Below are 17,149 nucleotides of genomic sequence, written 5' to 3'. Positions count from 1 at the left end.
CGCCGCACTCCCAAGCGGCGCACTGTAGCAGTGCGCCACTGGGCCGGCCAAAATTGGTGTTTTTTAACATCAAAACTTAACAAATTTGTTGAAAAGATCTACATCACATTTTTTTTTTTGGCCGTTGGCTGGTACCAGAAATTATACAGGTGATAACACCGCACTCCAAAAAACGGAGTGAGCCGGCCAGCCCTAAATCACGTTTACTTGTTAAAAAAGACTGAAAGTTTGCCTGAGTCATCTGAAACAAGTTTTGCTTCAGGTTTATTTAGATTCTTTGTAACCTGTGCTCACACCCTGAGAGGCGCAGCTCTGCAGGCTTCCTTTGGAAGGGAGAGAAAATTAAATTGCCTGGTAACTTCTCCCCACCCGCCCCACCAGCAGGGGCACTTAGAGAGTTCTGCCTGCATTGTCTGAGGCTCGGGCTTCAGCTGGGGCCCCACAGAAGAGGGTGGACTCTGTGGAAGTCAGGGCACCTCTGGCAGGGCCTCACCAAGAGCCGCACAGAGCAAGCCCACCACGATGGGGCCCATTTCCCCACTGAGCACTGCTGCCTTTTTGACACATCAAAAAGATTTTTTTCTGTTTAGAAAATGATTACTCAGGTGTAGTGTCAATATTTTCCAAAAGCTTCCACCAATAAAGCTGGTGAAGTTTACTGAGATTGTCTCTATTTGGGAGGGGGTTTGGAGAAAAGAGATGTGGGGCTGTCTAGCTGGTTTTTAATCACCTGGTATTTGGTAGTGGACATCTGGTCTGTCGGGTGCATCATGGCAGAAATGGTCCTCCATAAAGTCCTGTTCCCAGGAAGAGACTGTATCCTTCACAGGGAGAGACCCAGTACTTGGCCATGGAGGCTGGGGGCAGGGGTGGGCATGTGGCCCTGAAACGCTTTGTGTTCACAGGCACTTCTTGTTTCTGGTTTTTGTTTGTTTGTTTGTTTTTTTAAGCTGTAAAGTATTGGAATCTTTGGCACTAAAACCCCAGATTGCTGCAAACTGAAGGCTAAAATAGAGGTCAGCAATCATTTATATTGTGTAAAAAGTTCACCCTTAGCTAGAAATTTATTTTTCCATATTTGTGTGTTTAGTACACTGTTAGAATTCCTTTTCCTCACCTTTGTTTTGTTCATGGCACTTCATAATTTTATCATTTCATTTTATTTTCAGTTGATATCTGGTCAGTGGGTTGCATCATGGGAGAGCTGGTGAAAGGTTGTGTGATATTCCAAGGCACTGACCGTATCCTTCCCCGGGACCTTGACCCCAGCTATGCTTTCCATAAATGCCAAAGGCAGCATGATCTCACCTGCTCACATGAACGCTCAAAAAGAAACTATTGTAATTCTAGACTGTGTTCCAAGGGGGTCTTGACTATGGTTGTTAAATTAGTGTCACAATCCAAGGGGTTCAGTTTTACATTTTCTTTTTTACATGACTACCTGTGATGATTTTATTGAGACTTAGAGTTAAATCAGTTACACAAGGGCACTTCAAAAAGCTCATGGAAAGATTTGTATTATCTCTTAATTCTGTTTTTCCACGAACTTTTTGAAGTACCCTCATATTAGTTCTTAGATTTATCAAAAGTAGCTGGACATATAGAAGAAATTATTTACTCTTTGATAAATGTATTCTGATATTTAAACAAAGATACTGTTTTATGTAGTTCATTCCATCAATTTAACTAGGAAAAATGCTACCTAAATTAGGCTAGTATGCTTGTGTGATTTAATTAACATACTATTTTGTTAGTTATTGATATGTAAAACATTTTTCCTTAAAGTGAAAACTGAAGTACACCACATAAGACCTAAGTGAAAAAGGTTAAAATGAAAATTTTGTGAGGAACAATATATATTAAATTTTCTTGTTTGTTACTCTGCTGACATTTCATAGAAATTTTAAAAACATCCATCTAGAGGGTTATTTTGTGACACACTGGGGAAGTTAAAGTGCAAAAGATTAACTTATACTGTGGTCAGCAAATTATATTAATAATATATCATAAAGAAGAATAGATAATATAGTAGTTATAATAGCTTTCTTTCCTCATACAGTCATTCTCCCATCTTTAATATTTTTCACCCTGACATGGTTCTTCAAATGTACCCTTTTTCATTTGTGTTCTAACCACTTAGTATTTTCATTAGTCTTTGATTTTGTTTTTTGTTGTGAAAGCTTAAAGTGGTCTCTCACTTAGCAGATTGATGATTGCTTTTCAAAGAAATCAAGCTCTTTAGTCAGTGTGTTGCATGTATTTTATGAAAGTAATTTTAGTTTTTTTATGATTTTGAGGGCTGTTTCCTTATAAATTTTTCACAACACAAACTTGGAATGAAAAGATTTTATTTCTATCATTTTGTTATTTATCTTCCTTTACATTTTTCACATCATAAATTATGTACGTGAAGTTAAATATAACATTTTACTTTGTTCCAATAATTTTTGTAGCAGTTTTTCATAGCCTTACTTCAGATTCACTTGTTTCAAACTATAAATAAGGATGTCTTTATTTTGCAAGTAAACTCAATTAAAAAGGGAAAATTTGAGGTATTTTACAGATTAATAACTTAGAAGTATCTACTTCATGTTCAGTTTCTCTCAATTCTTACTTATTTTGTGCCTTTCCTTGTTTTATTTATTAAGAACTGTTTTCTTCAAAAAGTACAAAAGTGGAAAATGTGGGTACTTTTTGGTGCATTCTAGTAAGTAAATTTCTACTTTACATATTAACATGCAATGTCAGTAATTAATGGTTTTATAATCAAAACTCATGCAGCGATTAACATCATTTTCTAAAGAAAATTTTGCCAACTTTTTCAAACATTAGATTGAAAATTTGGGGCATAGCAAAAGGTTCTAGAAACCAGACTGAGGTTCTCAGAGATTTGCTTTATATTTGTGGCCTGACTATGGCCTATGAGAAAGCTTTATCCAGGTCATCTTGGGCTTAAGTTTGGACTCCTCCACACGGTAGCTGTTCATCTGTGAGAAATTCAGGGCGTCTCTGAGCCTTGGTTTAAACCCCTTTTGTAAAATGAGAGACCTATGGTCTGCCTCTCAGGGCCATGGGAGTTAAAGGACAACAGTGTCTGTGCACACCCTGAAGGTCCACCTGGCTTGTTGAGATCTCTTTCTTTCCTACCTCCTGGTCCTCTATAAAAATAATGCTTTGTCATTAATCCAGCACATATATATTGAGCACCCACCCATTTCTAGGCTACTGGTCTGACTTAGATTTTAAAAGGATCACTCCAGCTGCTGAGTTGAGGGTAAGGTAGGAGCAGGAGACCAGTGCACCAGGCTGGAGGAGTGTAGGTGGGGAGAAAGGCTTGAACTCTGCATCTGCTTTGAAGGTCAACCCTTCAAAGAGCCTTTTGAGGATTTGGAGATGTCTTTTAGACAGTGGAAATGTGAAGCATGGAATTCAGGAGACAGGAGGTCCGAGATCGAGAAATAAATGTGGGAGTTGTCAGTCTGTCGATAGCATTGAAGCCTTGAGACGGTAGAGAGTGCTTGCAGAGAGGGAAGAGAAAAGCACCAAAGACTAAGCCCTCTGGGCTGGTGGAGAAAAGAGAAACAAGGAACGGAGTTGAGAAGGCACTTGCAGTGACACCCTCCTCTGAGAGTGCGAGGGGCCCTGGAGGGCCAGAGAAAGTTACTGAGGCAGCCCCATTAACTCTGTAAAAAAGATAGGGACTGAGAAGTGACCACTGGATTTAGTGCTGGCTCCTGGCAACCTTGACGAACACAGTGTTCACGGAGTAGCAGGGGAGAAGGCCTGTTAAGAGTAAGCTTAGGAGAGAATGAGAGGCTGGGAATTAGAGATACAAGCATAGACAGCTGTTAAAGGAGTTTTGCTGCAAACAGGAGTAAAGAAATGGAGTGATAGCTAGCAGGGGATGTGGAGGTCAAAAGAAAGTGGCTGTTGTGTTAACACAGGAGAAAAAAACATCATGTTTGAATGGTGATGGAATGTTCCAGTAGAGAGCAAAATTTTCATGACTTAGGAGCAAGAAGAAGGAATTGTGGGAGTTCATCCTTGAGTAGACGAGAGGGCAGGGGTCTAGAGCCAAGCGGGCTTGGCTTTAGCAGGATCCCAGACGGTTTCCTCAGTGGAAAATGGTGCACAAATGCTGGGGTGGGGGAGGCACTACTGGGAGTCTGTGGGTCTTCTCTTGTGATTGGTTCAGTTTTCACAGTGTAGAGTGAGCATGGGGAAGAGGTGTCAGAAGGAGAAAGAGGCAGGAAAAGTGTGAAATCGTTTTCACATTTTGGCTAAATAGGTAAATTAAATGTAGGCAAAATTTTGATTTGGTAATACGTTTGAAACAGATGAGTGGAGAAGGAGAATTTGCTAGAATTTGCTAGATTTGAATGCCAGAAACTTATTCCTGGGCAGGTCTTCGGAGGTGTAACATTTTTGAAGAACATGTGTCTGTTCCCTAGGTTATTTCATGGTGATGTGAGTTCATTTTTCTAAGATATGCCTCAGTTGGTCGCTTTTTTAAGCTGTTGCTTACATGATTTGTTCTGGCTTGCATTCTCCTATATAGTTGACTACAGTTTCAATATCACTTTGCACTTATATTATCCCAGTTATCCCAAGCCTGTGACATAGGCAAAGCTGGAATTGTCTGCATTATATAAATAAGGAACATGACCCCAAGGAAGATTGACTTTCCTGATACCTTATGATTAGTGCACAGATGACCCTAAAACCCAGGTCGTATACTTTGAAAAGAAATAAAATGCATTGCCCAGGTATTGCAATGATGGCCGGGAGGGTCAATGCCATGTAAAGCAGGATGACATCTCAAAGCCATCATTGCTCAGTCTAAACCTAGTTGCAGGAAAGAATGCAGTCCCTTGGGAAAGGACTGCTCTGAGGGCTCATAAAGCTAAGAGCCCAATTCCTGTCCTCTCCCTCACCATGCCACACCAGTGGGTGTTCCACAGGCCTTTGGTTCCCCAGCTGTACACTGAGGAGGTCAGACAGGTCTCTCCACAGATCTCTCAAGTTCCTTTCTACTTTAGAGAGCTGTGAGTCTAAGATAGCTTTAGTATGAAAATTGACTTCAATTTGTTATTAATTTTTATCTATTTTCATGTTTAATTACTTGTCATAGGTATTATTAGTTAAAAAATAGCTTTATTTTGAACTCTAATGGGAAGGCATATAGACCTCATTGTTTTGATTTAATAAGCTGTGATCATAGTTTATAAAGATGCAGAGTGTAAAAGTTTTTAAAAATCATCTAACTTGGAAACCCAAAATTTATTCAAATATTATTTCAAAATGCTTTGAATGATGCTACTACCTGTAATATAAATATAGACATTTCAGTTGTATTTTCCTCAAGAGACCTCTTAGATATTGATCAATGGAATAAGGTTATTGAGCAGCTAGGAACACCATCAGCAGAGTTCATGAAGAAACTTCAGCCAACTGTGAGGAATTACGTGGAAAACAGACCGAAGTATCCTGGAATCAGATTTGAAGAACTCTTTCCAGATTGGATATTCCCATCAGAATCTGAACGAGACAAAATAAAAAGTAAGAGATCCTTTTGCTCTTATACTTATTTTCATAATTCAAGTGAAGGTTTCACTTTTCCATGTTTGCATTCTAAAAAAACCTGTGAGTGTTAGAAGATAAAATAGTTGAAATCCTGAAATAAAGTCACTTACAGGCTAGAAGTTTGATCTTTTTTAAAGAGAAAGCTTAAGGACCTAGAAGTTTTGTCCTCAATAAAATTTAACTGAAGCCTTTGGCCAAAGTTAAAATATTCGAATCAGTCTGAAATACTCTTAGAATTATAGTAACTGGAATTCAAAAAGTTCTCAGGTATAAAAAAACACTTGAATAAAAACTCTAGAGTCAGAAACCAGTTCAGTAAAAAAGGTCCTGCTCACCCTTCTCCCTTCACTAAAATGTGATTGCTTAAGGAAAAAGAATAAATTTGTTTCTCTCCACATCAATGTAAACTGTGCCTTAGTCAGAAAAACCCCAACCTCTCCTCTGCCTATGTATACATGTTGTGAACTTGAATTGCTGAAACGTAGGTGAGTCTTATGTTTAACTAAGTTATTAGATTTGTTGGGTTTTTTTCCTAACTACTAATCTCCAGGTTTAAAAAAAAAAATCGTGTATACAGCTGGCAACATTGTGTACAGCTGGCAAAGCAGAGGCATCTGCAAAGTGTTTTATACTGTGGGAATGTGAGATTATTATATGGTTTTAAAAGTGTTATAATTTCATTTTGCTGTGACATGGAGAAAAAAGACACACCCACGCCTCACACCCATACTCTTGGCAGTGCCACCCTTAGCTCAGCCCTTGCCACCCTCTCTGCCGTGGTTTCTCAGCATCTGGCCCTGTCCAGACACTGGTCTGAGGCTGCCTGTTGCCTTTCCCTGTACCACTCTCCTCACAGAGACATAAAACCACATGGAGAGCCTGTTTTGTCATGGAAGTGGCTGCTTGCCTTTTTCTTCAAAGTTTTGGAGCCCTATTGAACCTGTCAAACATTTCTCAGAGTTAGTATATCTTTGTTCTATCTGTGCTGTCAATCATATTTAGCTCTTTATTGTGTGGTTTTCTTTGTTTCAGATTAACAACATTAGTTTATTAATGTAAGATTTGTTTTCACCCTAGCAAGTCAAGCCAGAGATCTGTTGTCAAAAATGTTAGTGATTGATCCGGACAAGCGGATCTCTGTGGATGAAGCTCTGCGCCACCCATACATTACTGTTTGGTATGACCCCGCTGAAGCAGAGGCGGTAAGTAGCTATGTGGCGGAGACTAACATGCAGAGGCAGGGCTTACATTTCCTTGGATTTTATGTCTGTTAGTCTGGAATGGCTACATAATGATAACAAGTTCTAGATTTTAGGGCTTCTGATTATAAAAAGGTCAAGGTTTTTCACTACCCCTTTAGGGGTACTTGCTGTTGAAGCTCTAGCTCAGAGTACCTTGGCAGTCAACATGTTTATGCTGAGGAGACATAATTATCTTCATTTATGCAAATGCTGATAAGTGATGATAATTTATTAAGCATCTGTTTTGTACCTAGTACTGTTCCATGGGCTTTGGTTACATCCTCTTACTTAGAGAGACTAAGCAACTTCACAAGTTTGTTCATCCTTCCCCATCTCCATTGCCCCCGCAAGGGAGTTTCCCTCTGAGTTTGGTGCCGGTGTGCATGTTTCCATGGCAACACCAGTATGAATGACCTTTAGCTGGAAATGAAATAACAGCATAGTGCCATACTTACTCCATGCCATTTTTATGTCTTGGCCTATGGATTTAACCACCATTTTAAACATTGTTTTATATAAAAAGGATCTGATTTATAGGCAGACTTTTGGAATAGTCCATTTATGAGCTGGGGATTGGGTTTGGGAGTTCTAACGTGCAGCATAAACCTGAAATATGTTTTAAGAAAGAACTGCACCTTCCATAGTTTCCAGCACAGTGCCTTATCCATGGTGGATCTCACAGAAACTGCTTGTGATTATTAACTTTGTAATTACATTTGGGCAGATGTCTTTAGTGTTTTGAGTTTATGTGATTGTTGATTGTTAATAGCTTCCTTCTTTGGTTAATTTTTCCTTCATTATTTTTATTCTGCAACTGATATAATACCACACTTGTGACAGAAATCTTTAATAAACCATGTATTGAATGAAACTAAGTGCATATCATAAAAAGACTAGAAATCTTCCAAGTGATTTTACCTTTTTTCATACCTCATTAGTTTTTGAACTGTTGACTTTACATGAAATTTAATTTTTAGCCACCACCTCAAATTTACGATGCCCAGTTGGAAGAAAGAGAACATGCAATTGAAGAATGGAAAGGTAAAGACAGAGCTTCTTTTAATCCTTATGACATTTTTTACAATCCTATAAAGTGGAGGCTTTTCATTTTTTAACAACTGCTCTTTAGAAAGGAGCAAGAGACCCTGCAGCCCACTTATCCTCTTTCTCCCCACATTCTAGTAGAAAAAGAACTTGAAGATAAAATAATTAGAAAGGAACATATACGAATTCATATTATTTGCTTTAGTAGTGAAAAATAAGGGCTTCTTCACATGATTTTACATTATCAAATATTGGTTTGTAAATTGAACTCAGTAATTGTATCACGCTTGTCTTGATAACATGTTGCAAACTGTCAAGTAACCCCAAGTCACAGGCCACGCATTACCTGCAAAGTTGCCTGTACAAGCAGACATGAGAGAGCCAAGCTGGAGGACATGTGAACTTCTGCACTATTTTTAGCCATGTAGTTGTATATTTGTTTTTAAAATCTAGTTTGGGGGAAATTGGAGATCAAAAATAAACAAATAGGTATTATTACCACCATGAGGGTATTTCAAAAAGTTCATGGAAAGATTTGCATTATCTTTTCATTTTATTTTTCCACAAACTCTTTGTAGTACCCTCCTGTAAGATTGACCAAACAACCCACAGCAAACTAAACCTGTAAAGGGGAGGCTGAACTAACACTTTTTCATTAGAAAGCAAGATCAATAGTAACTGGGAAACTGGACAGTGCAAGTCAGCACTGATGATAGGTCCTGCCCATCATCAGGATGATGTGGGCAGTGCCCGTTACCTGCATGTGCTTGCATGCGCTCAGCAGGGTAGTACACACAGCCACACTCACAGGCCTCAGTAAATGCTTGCAATGTGGTAATGCTAGTTCATAAATACCAAAATTTTGGCAACCCCTAATAACTTCCTTAGTAGGCAATTAGTTTTTCTTACAAAGGAAAGTTGAGGAAAACCAAAGTTGATAACAAGAAAAGACAGGTTTGTGGATACATTTCTGGCCAGTCTGGAGGAGTTCATAGCCCACATGTGGATGCTGGTTACATATGGAGAGCCACAAGTAATGACAGAGAGAAATGCATTCACATGCAAGTAAGGACATCCAGTCCTTTAAAATGTCCTGTGAGAGCCACTCTGCTAGTCCTCCATCTCTTTGTAAATCCTCCTGTGGATTCAGAATGACCTATGTCTTTTACTACTTTAATAGTTTCATTGAAAGATAGAAAACTACATTACTGAATTGACTGGATATCACAATTAAAAAATAATATATCACTATGCCCTTGGAGTGGCTCCGATTGATTTGGAAGCAGAGTTTAGAGATGCAGAGAAACAGATGATGTATTTTAACTTGCATTTCTATTCGAAGAGCTTATTTACAAAGAAGTAATGGATTGGGAAGAAAGAAGCAAGAATGGTGTTGTGAAAGATCAGCCTTCAGGTTAGTGATTGCTTTAATACTTTGATTGTATAATAGTTTTCTTTCCCTATTCAACTTTTATAAATGGCAGCAATGTGTTAACCACCAGCTTCACCAGCATTGGATTTGAAAACCCCTTGTGTGAAACAGTTCCCCCTCTTGGCTTGTCCTGGTTGTGGTGGCAGCTGCTAACATTTTACTGATGTGCTAGGCACTGAACTGTGTTATAAACATTCTTGTTTCATCCTTGCAACAACTGCTATCAGCTCCATTTACAGATGAGGAAATTGAATTTAAAAGCTTTTCAGTGTGCATTACCCTCTTTGTATTGATTCCTCCCCATTAAAAAAGAAAATTAATGCAAACCTAGGTAAAATGGAATTTGATTTTCTTTTCAGAAAATTGTTCATATAAATTCCCCTTTATCCTACTTGATCCACCTAGCAATAGAAGCTAAAAGACTAAGTAATTGTACAGTTAGGAGAGACTCTGATGTTACTGCATTAACCTATGTAACTTTACTAAATGAAACTCTTAAATTCTATTTTCCCACTCCCACTGGAAAGCGCACGTACACACACTCACACACAGAAGTGCAAACTGTGCAGCTTCTTATTCTTGAATTTTATATTCAACATGATATATATGTCAAGCATCTAGACATTATATAACTTCAGTGAGCATTTAGGTGCTGGTTGTTAACAAAGTACAAATTTAAGACTGCAGACACTGATTTCAGAGAGCCTGGATGTTTTACTTTTGTTCAGACCAGACTAAAATATGGATAGTATAGAATAGTTTTATTTGCCTTAAAAGATTAAAATGTCAGCTTTCTGTATTCATAAAACAAAAATAAAATGTACAAGAGGACACTAAATGTTTTTTCTTTTTTTTTTTAGTACACAGTCTTTATTTCAGAAGATATTTTTAATCAGAGAAGATTTCTTTGAAGGTTGATACTTTTTTCCTTGGACTTAGTATTTATGTTATACTGAAATGTCTGATGATACTTGAATGCTATTTAGACTTAAACCTTTTGTGATACTGCGTTTTAGGATAAATTTAGCAATTTTATCCTAAAGGTCTGTTTGAAACCAGTAGATATTTTCTTTCTTAAGTGGTTAACATGATTATATATGACCTCATATATATTCAGCCACTGGGGAGAAATGGAGAATGTTGCAGGGAAAGACATAGGAATATTTGGGATTCTGGGCCTAAAGAAAGACTCAAGGAAAAGTTCAAAATGTACCGTTGACTAGTTTCTTGTTTATGCTAATAGTTAGGATTGAGAAATTACAAAAGGACAGAGCCAAGAAATGGCCTGACGTCTCTTTGCCTGGATTTGCAGCAATGTCGTGCCTCAGATTTTATTATATTTGGTTTTCTTAGCACAGATGCAGCAGTAAGTAGCAACGCCACTCCTTCTCAGTCGTCATCTATCAATGACATTTCATCCATGTCCACTGAGCAGACACTGGCCTCAGACACAGACAGCAGTCTTGATGCCTCGACGGGACCCCTTGAAGGTTGTCGATGATAAGTTAGAAATAGCAAACCTGTCATCGGTGAAGGAACTTTCACTTCCACAAGCCTGAAATGCTTAGGAGTTGATGGAACCAAATAGAAAAACTCCATGTTCTGCATGTAAGAAACACGATGCATTGCCCCTACTCAGTTCTTATAGGATTGCCTGCTTAGATTATAAAATGAAGCAGATTATGTCTGAAGAAAAAAAGTGCAAGCCACACTTTTAGCAATTTTGTCCAAGATCATTTCAGGTGAGCAATTAGATGAATTTTTTTGAAGTCGTGTGGTAATAGTAGTGACAATTTCTCATCATCCGTAACTGTTGGGACTTATATGCATGTGACCACAAATGCTTGTTTGGACTTGCTGATCTAGCACTTTGGAAATCAGTATTTAAATGCCAAATAATCTTCCAGGTAGTGCTGCTTCTAGAATTATCTCTTAATCCTCCTAAGTAATTTGGTGTCTGTCCAGAAAGAATAGAATTTGTGTGTTAATTGGCCACCATATTATATCTTACCCCCTTTTATGGTATTATTTATTCTATCTTTTGTATTTCAGAAGGAATATAATTAAGTCTATTTAATAAGTACAAAATATAGCTTTTCTTAAATTTGTGATGTTTGGGGCTGCAAACTATCACTGCTAAAACCAAGACACTTATATGAACACTCTGTTTTCTCTACATTGTCTAGTCTGGGACGAGTGTCCATTCAGCTTTACTGCATGATAAAATTTTCAGTTTTGTGCTGCTTAAGACATATAACTTTGAAATCCTATCTACCTTATCTCTTTTTTCTCAATCTTCTGGACTTATTTAAACTGCTACCTACAATTTCACCTTCTTTATTAGGCACATAACACTCCATCTCAATAATATTATGGCAAATAGACTCTTGAATCCATTGCCTAATGTTAGAATAGAATTTTACAAAATGATCACTAAAGATTATTGTAATCATTTACTAAGTGCTTCCTTCACCAGAGACTGGCTTGGGTTCTTTACTTACCTTCCGTCATTCAGGTGAAATTCGTGATTTCACAAGGCAGCCTTTCCCTTTGCCAATACCATGTTCTTAATCGATTTTCTTTTTTCACTGAAAGAAACCAGATAAACCCCCCTTTGGTCTGTTTTAGGAGGCAAGGCTGATTCAGAATGCCTGTTTGCTGTTGTTTTCCATTTTGTGGAGGCATTTCCTTTGTCTAAGGGAAAGCCATGAAACTTCTGGGAAAACTCTTCAGAGGGATATGAAGGAAATACCCTAACGAATAGTAATTAACTATTGAATATTTTCTGATTTAAAACTGCTCACCTGAAATTGATACTTTCAGACTTTTTGATATGTAAATTATTCAAACTTTATTAAGATACTGAGTATTCAAGTGTCACTGCAGAAATGGAGTTATGATGATCACATTTTGGCTACCTGTGCTCATAATGTTTTTTGCCTTGAGCTTAATTTGTTACCAATTCATATCTTTTGTTCACTTATCTTGGAAGCTATTTGGTCAACATTCTATAGAATGTGTTCTGAGGAGGAACTTTGATAAGAAAGTTATTATAAATATTATCTAAAATGTATGATTCTCTTCTGTACCAGTTGTATCTTATTGGTTGGTCTTATCACTGGAAACTGGAACCCTTGATGAGCAAAATTAATATTGAAATAAGAAATAGTTTTATGTTGTGTCTTTTAGACACTTTCAAGTACAAAATGGAAATACTAACTTGGACTGATGCAGAAACACCTATTATATGGCTTGAGATTCTTTTAGCCTTGAAGGCCTGATGGTATAGTTAAGAAAGTTATCACTATACATATATAAACATCTTAAAATGGCCTTCTCTCTAATACACATTCTTTTAAAAGACTTTATTTACTAAATCTATCTTTAAAAGGAAAAACAAAGAAAAGGGAGAGTTTTAAAAATGCACTATCTGCTCTATGCCATGTAAATGCAGCACGCTGATAATGAGGGCTCATTGGGGTCCCACTTACGAGAAGATGCTTGTAAGTGGAGCAAGGTGCCCCACAGGTTGGCTGTCTGCTCACTCATTCCTCTGTGCATTCAGCAAGCCTGTTGTCACGGATGGAGCCCGTGATGTGTTTCCTGCAAGACCATCTTCTGTCAGGTAGAGGAGAGTGCACCTAGGACAGGACACCGAGCTCCGTAGAAATACCTCACCCCAGTTTTAGGGTCCTCCCTCCTGAGCCTAGATTTGCCAGGGTCCTGGTGCAATGCAGATAGTTTCAAACTGATCTCTGTGGATAAATGCTGATGTTGCATAAAGAACAAAAATGTGCCCAACTTTTTCATCTTTTCTATTTTATTTTTGTAATTTATTTTGTACACAACCCTGGAAGTAACTATTTTGGACATGTATTTTTATAAACCAGGTAATTTATTGTTATCCTGGAATTTGGACTAGGTTTGTTTCATTTGTTGGCTTAGTTTTCAGTCAAAAAGGAAATGACTGTTTCCCCTTTGTCCAGGTCTTAATTTCAAGTGCAGGTTCTGAAGAGCAGACAGAATTCTATCAGAGTAGGAGAGCAGTCTAGAAACACTGGCTATGCACATTGAATCAGTTTTAGGCCTAGAGATGGAAACGGCTCTGTTCTTATCTTTGGAATGCAAAGCTCAGAGCCCCAGTGCTGAAAGGAGAAAGCCCACTGCAGGGCCCCTTGCTGATACCTAGAGTCCATTATTTGAAACACTGAACAGGAAACTGGTTTAATCCAGATGTAATGCTGTATAAGTCATGATAATGACGTATGAGTTCATCTGGTTAATTTTTAATGTAACTCCTCCAGTATTTCATACTGGTAATAAATACAGGTGTGACCTTTCAGATTGCATATCTCAAAAGTAACATTGCCTAATGTTTTATAATAAAATATATTATGTGTGTTTTGATTGGTGAAAATAATACAGACTACATTTTCAAAAAGAAATGTATAGCATGTCCAATTTTTGTGTTTTTAAGTGAAAATTGACAATATTTCGACATCACAATCTCTGATTACAGATTTAACATGAACATGGGTAGATGTTGGAGCGTCATGATTTCAAACAATACCAGCAAATGTTTTTAAATTGAAAGGCAAAAACGGTTCTCTGTTCATTCTCTTACTGAAAATATTCTGCAAATTCCTTAATATAAGTTTTCAAAAGCAATGGCAGAAAGTTTTGGCTTCAAAAACATGCAAGGACAAAGTTGAATATTCAGAGTATTGGTATAATTGTCTTCTCAGATGTGGCCAGGAGAATCCACCAATCAATCTTTACTTGTATTGCTTAAAATCATTAATGGTGCTGGTGGTTTTGTCCATGGGAAGAGCCACTTTCATCTCACTTCTGTTTTTGTGGCCCTTTAGGATGTCTGATACTGAAATCCACAGGAGTAAAAGAGTCCTCAGTGTCTCTTTCTGTTCTCTGTTTAAAAAGACTAGAGTCATTCCAGATAGATGAACATCAGTCTTATTTTTAAAAGGTCTGTAGAGAAGGAAGATGTTTCTCTTAACATTGGTCTGGCTTCTATTTCTCTGTTATATTTCCCTCCCAATTTCAACATAGACAAGCATTAAAATACCTTTTATTTATTCATTGAAATGATAAATATAAGTGGGGTTGGGTTTTTGGGAGGAGGGAGGATGCTAGTATTTCAAAATAACTTCATAATTAACTACCTGATGTTGTCCTGAAGATTCTGTGGCTACTCATGTAAATTTAAGCGTAAGGTTACCTTTGACAATAAGGCTGTTTTGTAATTTTTTTTGTTTTTAATTAGGAAAGTTGGTAACAAAATAAGCACTAACAGAGAGTGGTCAGTCACATCTTCTTGCAGCTGAATGTGATCATGATTTAAGAGGGATGAATCTGACACAACCATGGGGAACTAGTCGTATGCTGGGTCCTCAGGGCCTGGGGACCTCATGCTTCTCCAGAGTTTGAAAGACCAAGGCTTTGGAAACCTGAGGATTGTTGTGAGCAGGAGTGTTTTCTACTTCCCTTTGTCTTGGTGTTTTAGAGTTGGAAGGGAAATTAGGAATCATTTCTTGTAACCCCCCACCGTACAACAATGAGGAGGCTGGAGCCCCAGAAAAGAGGAGCACCTTACCGGGCATCAGAAAGTGAGTGACAGGTTGGCCCCTAACCACATGCTGCAGCATGTTCTTGCTAATCTTACTCTTCACTCTCTTTTAGTCATGAACACCTTTGAGAATCCAATGAAAACTATGACCTTCTCCCAAGAAAAATACCATGAGCACAAAGTTTTACCAAGCTTTCAGAGGAATCCTGGACCCCAGTGGAGACCACATGAAGGGCCCTTTTCTAGATGCTGCTTCTAGATGCATTGTGTCTAGTCCTCAAAGGGAAGCAGATCCTGTGGGAGGGTTCTGCTGGCCTCTTCTGCTCTTACTGGCTTTGACAGTTTTACACACAAATCTTGGTTGTTAATAGAGAAATCTTCACTCTGAGCCCTAGCACTAGTTGGATATTCTTACTTGGTGTCAAAAAGGGAGTATAGGGACTGAGTTCCAGTGAAATGGGTCATTTCCATCTTTCCTTCCATGTGGAACTTAAGTGCAAGGTATGTAGGCTTATCGCACAGACTTATGGAAACATAGATACAATTAAATACATCTCTTAATTTCAAACTATTCTGTGCGGAACTTTGAAATAAATTCTGTCCTTCACTTAAATCCCATGGGTTCCAGACCTTTCCTTTGGGTGAAATAGAACAAGCCTAACCCATTTTTTTTAGGAAACAAGCTTTAATATGTTAGTAGGAAAAGTAAGTTCCAAGTCTTCTCTTCTCTAGGTTAAACTCAGAGTTCTCCCAAGTGTCTCATATGAAAAAACCCCCGGAGCCTCACCACCTTGGGTGCCCATTTGTCAGCTACCCCCTTAAAATATGGGCCTAGAAGTGGACACAGTATTCCAGATACAGCCTGAGTAGCACACCCTCCTAATAAGGCTCCCACCCTGTTAATACACTCCCAGGGGGCCTTAGCTTTAAAAGCCACATCACATATTTTGGATTTTGTGACATTGCAAATAATCCTGATTATGTCATCCTTCGTAAGCATTCTCTCTGTCAGCTTGTGACATCCGTCAGTTGTATGAGCACAAACATGCCTTCTGAAACTTCATCCAAGTGGTGATTAACAGCCTTAACTAGCAGCACAGAGCCTAAAGCCCCCACCAACAGGCATGACAGGATCCCTTTAGCCAGTGCTCTTTGAGCTTCGTCAGTATGGCAGTTCAGCTCAACAGCATCGTCACTCATCCCACGTGGAATGTTAGGTTGCCACGAGGTCACAAAGAAGGATCTTCACGGATACCTCACAGAAATCATGAACACACTTCAGTAGTATTCTCCACTCTACGTACTAGTCATATTTCAAGAAAAGAAAGGAGTTCGGCACCATGCACTTGTTCTCAGAGTTCATTCTTTTATTTTTACTTGGGAGGAGCAGATGGTGAGCTCAAGCATCTCCTTCGATATCTATACTTTACATGTCCTGTGGCCACTTAGAAAACATGACTAGTTTTTTCCCGGTGTCCACAGGTCAGAGAGTAGGTAGGGGAACAGGGTAGAAACATGTGTTGGCCTTGTTTTGTTTCAGTTTTAGTTCATGCAACTGTGATTCCACAAAGGGCCATAGGACTAATACCATGCAGCCCTTTGTTGCCTGTTGACTCCAAAAATGTCTCTGTCAGGGCAGAGACTTGCTCAATTGGGTATGACTTCAAAAGTTTGTCACTTGAGAATGCCTTGCCTTTTGTGCCAGGACTCAGTCAAAGCCCATGCATTCATGAAGTCTGGTTTCTGCTTGTCATGCCCTGAAGTATCTCCCCATCTTCCATGAAACCAACTTTTGGTACCAGGCAGTTTGTCCTGTTGGATGTCTACCCTCTAGCTCTGTGTGGTTCCTTCCAGAAAGTTGCATTGACCTGCTCCCCATCTCCACTATGTCCTGGAGTCTGGAAGACATGTCTAAAGCTTTAACAGATTCACCTACATCTTTTGTTGTTGTTGTTGTTGTTGTTGTTTTAATAGTTATATCACACTTTACTGTTCACAAAGTATTTCACAATTATGGTCTTATTTGATTCTCACCCTTCCCATGAGGTGGGTAATTTTTTTAAATTTATTTTTTTATCTATCATTATACAATGTAGTTGATTTTTGTCGCCCTTTACCAATTCCTCCCTTTCCCCCTTTCCCCATCAACATCATATCTGTTCTTTTAACATATTCAAGGAATTATTCTTTTTTTTTTTTTTTCCTTTTTTTTTTTGTCTTTTTTCGTGTCCAGCAACGGATTGCAACCCTCAGTGTCGCGCCCGT

At 38.4% G+C, this 17,149-nt stretch overlaps 1 protein-coding gene across 4 annotated transcripts; it reads left to right on the top strand.

Moving 5' to 3' along the window:
* Window positions 1–608: 608 nt before the first annotated feature.
* LOC103582610 (mitogen-activated protein kinase 9-like) lies at window positions 609–13,745 on the top strand. 4 transcript variants are annotated; one of them, XM_008564160.1, is made up of 6 exons: window positions 609–816; window positions 5,377–5,559; window positions 6,661–6,785; window positions 7,802–7,865; window positions 9,211–9,282; window positions 10,654–10,803. In XM_008564160.1, exons 1-6 carry the CDS (start codon window positions 771–773, stop codon window positions 10,668–10,670), a joined length of 507 nt encoding a protein of 168 aa, XP_008562382.1. In that variant the 5' UTR covers window positions 609–770; the 3' UTR covers window positions 10,671–10,803. The 4 variants fall into 4 exon arrangements, with proteins under 4 accessions (XP_008562382.1, XP_008562380.1, XP_008562381.1 ...); XM_008564158.1 differs by having other exon boundaries at window positions 615–816; window positions 10,659–13,745; XM_008564159.1 differs by lacking the exon at window positions 609–816 and adding an exon at window positions 931–1,241 and having other exon boundaries at window positions 10,654–13,745.
* Window positions 13,746–17,149: the final 3,404 nt, after the last annotated feature.

This window comes from Galeopterus variegatus, unplaced genomic scaffold, assembly GCF_000696425.1.
Source record: "Galeopterus variegatus unplaced genomic scaffold, G_variegatus-3.0.2 Scaffold16971, whole genome shotgun sequence".
Taxonomy (NCBI): domain Eukaryota; kingdom Metazoa; phylum Chordata; class Mammalia; order Dermoptera; family Cynocephalidae; genus Galeopterus; species Galeopterus variegatus.
The sequence above is the reverse complement of the archived record's forward strand: the minus strand, read 5'-3'. Positions and strand labels throughout refer to the sequence as shown.